This window comes from Cyanistes caeruleus, chromosome 18 (genome assembly GCF_971803275.1).
Source record: "Cyanistes caeruleus chromosome 18, bCyaCae1.hap1.1, whole genome shotgun sequence".
Classification (NCBI taxonomy): Eukaryota; Metazoa; Chordata; class Aves; order Passeriformes; family Paridae; genus Cyanistes; species Cyanistes caeruleus.
In genome coordinates this window covers 1617303-1623759 of record NC_141718.1, presented here as the reverse complement: position 1 = coordinate 1623759, position 6457 = coordinate 1617303, and the positions used below count along the sequence as shown (strand labels likewise).

At 57.5% G+C, this 6457-nt stretch overlaps 1 protein-coding gene across 2 annotated transcripts in view; it reads left to right on the top strand.

Moving 5' to 3' along the window:
* The first annotated feature begins 899 nt into the window (after nt 1–899).
* The window catches only part of TMEM132B (transmembrane protein 132B), a 210754-nt gene continuing 205196 nt past the window's right edge, over nt 900–6457 (top strand). The window contains exon 1 of one of the 2 annotated variants that reach the window (XM_086856500.1): nt 900–1079. Coding sequence is in view for 1 of the 2 variants with exons in the window: in XM_086856499.1 (XP_086712625.1) it covers nt 1399–1483 (85 nt within the window). In the remaining variant the exon portion in view is untranslated. Of the gene's footprint in view, nt 1080–1315; nt 1484–6457 lie in introns of those variants that run through there. The other variant, XM_086856499.1, reaches the window with a different exon arrangement.

Genomic DNA, 6457 nt, shown 5'->3' with positions numbered 1-6457 from the left:
TCTGACACTGTTTGGGATGCTCTGACACTGTTTAGGGTGCTCTGATACTGTTTAGGATGCTCTGGCACTGTTTAGGATGCTCTCACACTGTTTGGGATGCTCTGACACTGTTTGGGATGCTCTGGCACTGTTTAGGATGCTCTGGCACTGTTCAGGATGCTCTGATACCGGGATGTCCTCACAGGTAGTTTTAGGGATGCTTTCACAGGTAGTTTTTGGTACATTCTCAGGTAGTTTTTGGGATGCTCTCAGTTTTAGGGATGCTCTCGGGCGGTTTTTGGGATGCTCTCGGGCAGGTTTAGGGATGCCCTCGGGCAGTTTTAGGGATGCTCTCGGGCAGTTTTAGGGATGCTCTCGGGCAGTTTTAGGGATGCTCTCGAGCAGTATTTGGGATGCTCTCGGGCAGTTTTAGGGATGCCCTCGGGCAGTTTTAGGGATGCCCTCGGGCAGTTATAGGGATGCTCTCGAGCAGTATTTGGGATGCTCTCGGGCAGGTTTAGGGATGCTCTCGGGCGGTTTTTGGGATGCTCTCGGGCAGTTATAGGGATGCTCTCGAGCAGTTTTAGGGATGCTCTCGGGCAGTTTTAGGGATGCTCTCGGGCAGGTTTTGAGATGCTCTCGGGCAGTTTTAGGGATGCTCTCGGGCAGTATTTGGGATGCTCTCGGGCAGTTTTAGGGATGCTCTCGGGCAGGTTTAGGGATGCTCTCGGGCAGTATTTGGGATGCCCTCGGGCAGTTTTAGGGATGCTCTCGGGCGGTTTTTTGGGATGCCCTTCTCCCGTTTCCGGTTCCCCCCGCGGTGCCTCCGGCGGCCGCCAGGGGGCGCGCGCGCCCTTCCCGAGGCTCGCGGCCGGCGCGCGCCCCCCCCTCAGGGCCCCCCGCGCCGGGGGAGCGGCCGCGGGCCCGGGGGCGCTGCGGGCCCGCCCCGGCACCCACCCCGCGGGGCCACGGCACCCACCCCGAGAAAAGCCCACCCCGGGCCTCCCCCGCTCGCTGCCCCCGCGGGCCCGGGCACCGCGCACCCCTCCCGGGGCGCTGCGAGGCACCTGCGGGTCCGCCCCCGCTGCCATCCCGCGCAGGTGAGCCCGGCAGCACCGCCCGGCCCGGCCCGGCCCGGCCCGGCCCGGCCGCCGCAGCCCCGGCACAGCGCCCGCTGCCCCCGGGGAGCCGCTGCTGCCGCCGCGGGCGGGGGCGGCGATGCGGCGGGGGCGGCCGTGAGCGAGGGGCCGGCGGGGAGCGGGGACCCGGGACCCCCCTTCCCTGCGCTCCTCGGCGGGCGCCGGCCCCGCCGGCCGGAGCGGAGCGGGCGGGGAGCGGGGGGAGTGGTTACGGGCTCCGGCGCGACACCCCCGGCCCCCCCGCCCCGCTCAGCCGCCCCTCTCCAAATAAATCAGCACCATGACTACTTCTGGGCATGGAACAAAGAGGATGCTCTCCCGGGGCCCCGCGCTGTTCCTGGCGCCGCTGCTGCTCCTGTGCCGAGGTAACCCCGGTCCCACCGCCGCGACCCCCCTGCTGTGGTTCTGCTTGTTCCGTTTGCTTTTTGCGTTCATTTTTGTGCTTGTTTTTAACTGTTTGTGTTTATTTTATATCTGCTCTCCCTCCCCCGGTTTATTTAGGGCCGTTTCCCCCACGGCAGCCCTCCCTCCCCCGGCGGCAGCGCTGCGGGTGGAAGTGTCCGTGGAGCTCCGCAGGCTCCCCGGGTGTCCCCTGTCCCCACGCGTGTCGCGGCTCCCGGCCCCCTGCGCGAAGCCTGCCCGCCTGCTTCGGCCGCTGCCAGCGCGTTTTTGCCGATTTAGGGGGGAAAAAAGGGCAAAGTTTGGGCTTGCCGGAGCTCTGGGGATGCACAGGGGTCGTGGGATTTGGGGTTTTCCCCGTTCTCACTGATGCTCCTCGCTCTTTCTGGCTATCCACGGGCGCGGGTGGGGGGAAAGATGTGCAGGAGTTAAACCCCTTGGGTAACAAAATACTTGTGGAACATTTCTTGCGCTGAATTCCGCTAAGGACAGTGTCGGTGGGCAGGCGGGGAGCGGGGTCTGGCCCTTGATTGGGTTCAGGTGGGATTCCCAAATCACGGTCAGCTGCGAGGCAGCGCACCCGGGCAGGGAGAGATGCTCTTCCTCTCCTATTTTCCTTTTCTTTTCCCCTCCCATGCTCTTCCTCTCCTATTTTCTTTTTCTTTTCCCCTCCCATGCTCTTCCTCTCCTATTTTCTTTTTCTTTTCCCCTCCCATGCTCTTCCTCTCCTATTTTCTTTTTCTTTTCCCCTCCCATGCTCTTCCTCTCCTATTTTCTTTTTCTTTTCCCCTCCCACCCCAGCTGGACTTGGGAGCAGCGTTTCGGGTCCCAGGTGCGGGGTTTTGCTGGGGAAGGGCTCACCCCAGGCTGCCCCTGGGAAAGTCTTTAGCAGGACTTCACTCTGGGGACGTTCTCCTGTGCGTGCTCCCGTGAGCTCCCTGGCAGATGCTGCTCCTAATAAACAAGGGTTGTTAAAAGCAAATTAATTAAGGTGCATCGATGCTGAAGTTGCTCGGGGATTCGTTTGCTGCTTCTCGGGACGGTGCTCGCGTTTGGCCGTAGCGTGAAGCCTGGGCTGCTGGGGAGGCTTCACGGGGGTTTTAGGAATATGCCTAAATGCAAGGATTTTAGGTGGCAAAGGAGTGATCCATGGGAGGCGTAATAACAGTAGCTGTCGCTCTTGGGGAGGGCAGAGCGAAGGCGTTGTGGTGGGGAAGTGCTTTAGGAAAGGTTCCTACAGGAGGAGCAGGAACAATTTGCTAGGAAGGAGGAATCAGCCTTGGGGACACACAGGAGATGGACGGCAGGGGGGTCCTCGCTTTGTTCACCCCAAAAAGCACTGCTTGCCCTGCCCTCCATCTCCCTCCTTGGCTCCCGTGCAGCCTCGGCTTCTGGAAATCCTCTTGAGCAGGACACGGGGACCGGGGTGCAGGGTTTGGGGCGCAGGGCATGGAAGATGGGGCGCAGCTTGCGGGGACTGGGGCACCGAGCACAGGGTGCGTGTGGGTCAGCGCTGCCCCGGGGAATGGTGGCTTGCTGTGGGCACTGCGATGCCCTGTGCGCTGTGCGGCTTTTCCTTTATCCAGGAGACAGTTAGGCGCAGCAAAGGAGCAGGTTGCTGGGTTGTTTTTTTGTTTTTTTAAAATCTTTTTTATTTATTGCTTTGACATATTAATGCTAATCTTTTCCCTGATCCTCCCCTCCTCCCGTCTCCTCCTGTGTGGGTAGCTACCATGGTGAGATTGGGCTGTGGGTGTAATTCTTCCAGCGCTCTGAGCGCTTAAACATATGGAAACCCACTTTGAAACAGTTTGTGGCTGCAAAGCTCCCGACGCATCCATCCCTCTCTCCGTGCTCAGTGTGCGCGTTAGGAGCTCGCAGTGCGCTCCCAGCTCGGCTGTGAGCTGCGAACCCTTCCTCCCTCCTCTCTCGGCCGCAGCATCCTTCTGCTGCCCCGGGCCCGTCCCGCCCCTGGCGCGGCCCGCAGCAATGTCTGTGTGTGCACAGCGCCTTTGGGACCGCAGGAAAGCTCTCCAGGGAAAGGCGAGCGGCGGCAGAGCCCGGCAACGCCTCCCTCCGGGGCTGTGCCCATCTCCCCGCGATCCAGCCCGGCTTTCTCCTCTGGATTGCGGGGCTTAAGGAACCGCATCTCGCTTTGGGCTGTTGCAGACGGGAGAGACACCTGCATGAGTCATGCCGCGGTGCTGCCATCTCCGCCAAGCTCCCAGCTCGTACAGACGCTCGCTCTGGCCTCTTGCCATTTTTCTCTATTTACTCGCCTTCTCTCCCTCCCTTCCCCCTGGCCGGGGCGGGCTCTGGGCCGATGCACCAGGCCGAGTTTCTCCAGCTCTTCAAGGCGGGTGGCATGGTTTCGCCCGTCAGGCGGCTCCCCTGAATAGCTTTGTGAAGGTCCAATGAAGAGGTGACAGTCGTGGCCCGGGTCGCTGGCGGCCCGGCTGCGGGCACAGGGCGCTGTGCGTGTGCGCTCGGCAGCCGAGGCCGCTCACGCTGGGCTCGAGGATGTCTCTCGCTGGCAGCCGGCCCCCGTTTGGCGCTGCCATCCACGCAGGCTTTTGGCCGCCTTCCTCGCTGGCGGCGGCGGAGCTGTCTCCGAGGTTATATGAATAGATATCCTGTGAGCTGGATGAGTTACCTGGATGTTTTGTTTTCCTGGCGGCTGCTGTGTCCCCGGCTCGCTCCGTTGCTCGCAGCCGGGGCAGGGCAGGAGCGTCCTTCATCCCCTGGGGATGCGCTCCCGCTGCTGGCAGCTGTGCGGGAGGAACGACCCGCGATTGCTTTTAGACTCTGGCTCCGGGGGGGCGTGGGTGGAGAGACATTATGCTTGTTTTATTATGTGTCCCTGTATCACTCCACCTAATATGGAGACGCTTTTTATTTAGAGGCTCTTTAGGAACAGAAATGAGAGACCTGTGTTATCTACTGTAGAATGGATTTGCAGAACACGATCGTACAAACTGTTGAAATGTAGGTTATTTTCCCCAGATTAGTGCAGATCTCAATATCTTATGTAATTTTACTGTACAAACTGATGTGAAGTGGGGGATAGTGGGCTGGGGGGAGAAGTCTGAAGTTATTATAGTGCCTTTTGCTCCAGTATCCATTAGAGCAGAATATTTCAGATACCATGAATTTAATTCCCATCAGAATAAATCTAGACCAGCTGCCCTGAAGTCAGTAGAGCTACTCTGGATTTATGCATTGCTGCTGCGATTGGCATTGGGCTCCCTGGGAATGCAGGAGGCAACTGTGTGACTTGCCCTGCACAGCACTTTTCACTTCAAAATCTCAATTCAGAATCTCCTCTTGCTGGTGCTGCAGCCTCCTTTGCCTACATAAAATGGGGAAGTCTCACTGGTTTTGGGTTTTGAATATTTTCTTCAGTTTGTGGGGCTTGGTCACAGAACTCTGTTCACTGACACCTGACTCTGGCTGATCAATAGAGTCTCTTGAGGTTTGAATACCAAAATAGTTACATTAAAATCTAAAAATCAATCAAGTGCAATTAATTTGCTGTATTTTATTGCTGGGAATGATAGTCATTCCCAGCCCTATTATCTCTGTGTTTAAAGCAGCTTAGTGAGGCGAGGAAGGTATGAGTCCAGGAGCAGCTGCAGGAGGTCAGAGCAGAGGGTTGCCAAGGCTGGGACAGGGTTTGAGTCTCGGGAAGGATTTTTTGGCTGAAGGATGCATTCCTGAGCCAGAGATGGCTCCATTTGTTTAATTGCTGTGTTTGGTTTGCCATCATGGATTTGGTTGCTCTTTGAGGCCAGGCAGCAGTTTGGAAGGCACAGTCCCTGGGCAAGGACTCCTTTGCTTCAAAGTGTCTGGAGAGAAGAGTCCGTGCACAACAGAGGTGCACAGGGATTTGGGCTGGGCAGGGATTTCCCATTGGTGCCAGTGGGATGGAGATTCCACACTGAGTCAGGGTCTTCCTGCCCTTCTCCATAGCTCCTCAGAAATGTTTTGCAGCCAGGCTGCTCGGGAGGCCAGTGCTGGCTGTGTCCCAGCAGGTCCCCTTGGCTGAAAGGTGGAGGAGGGGGTGTCATTACTCAATGTTGGGTTATGGCAACTCGTGCTGCTTGTCCTGACCATGGTGGTTGATGCTGGTACAAAGCACAGGCTTTGCTGTGATGGAGAGGTGGCTTCACCAAGCCCCGTGTCTCATGGAGGTGGCTGCAGACCTGCCCTGTCTCAGAGGAATACAGCCCCTACATAAAGCAAGCCAAACCAAGATCTCCTGGCCTTAATAAACCTCCCAGTGAAAGAGAAGCCATCCCACCGAAATAAATACTGTCAGCTCAACAAATTTAATTCACTAAACTCGATTCCCCATTCTCTCCTTGCCTAAATGTAACCCACGTTAGTTAATGACAAGCGGTGACTGGGTTTGTTGGCAGAGCTTTAGCTCTTAGCCCTGTCAGTGGCTCGCTGATGCTCTGGCACGTGGTGCTTTCCCCACTACGGCTGTCAGATCCTCTCCAATTAAGTGCCACGGAGGCTGTGGAGTGTGAGTTACCATGTGGTGCTCTAGATGTCGTGGAAGATGCTTCGATTTCATGCTGTCGGGAGTTTCCCAGCTGGCATTTCAGAGGAAGAGGTTCCCACGTGAGGATGGGCAGGAAGAAATGACAAGCAAAGAGGTCCCTGGAGATGGTTTATGGGGGGGAGGATGGGGATTGCTTGGTGTCTGGCTTTCCCTGGGTATTCCCATTGCCCTCTGTGACAGAGTGCTGCGATGGGAGCTAAAGCAAGGGCTGCTGGAGGGTGTGTGGTGGGTGAGCTCCCTGTGGAAAGGCTTTGCTGTTTGGGCACTACCTCACACAATTGGCTTTAGTCTCAGGTGCAAGGTAAATATTAATGTTTTTTCCACGCTACCCAAAAATTCTCTAGCAATGCACTTTGAGCTTTTCTTTGTTTAC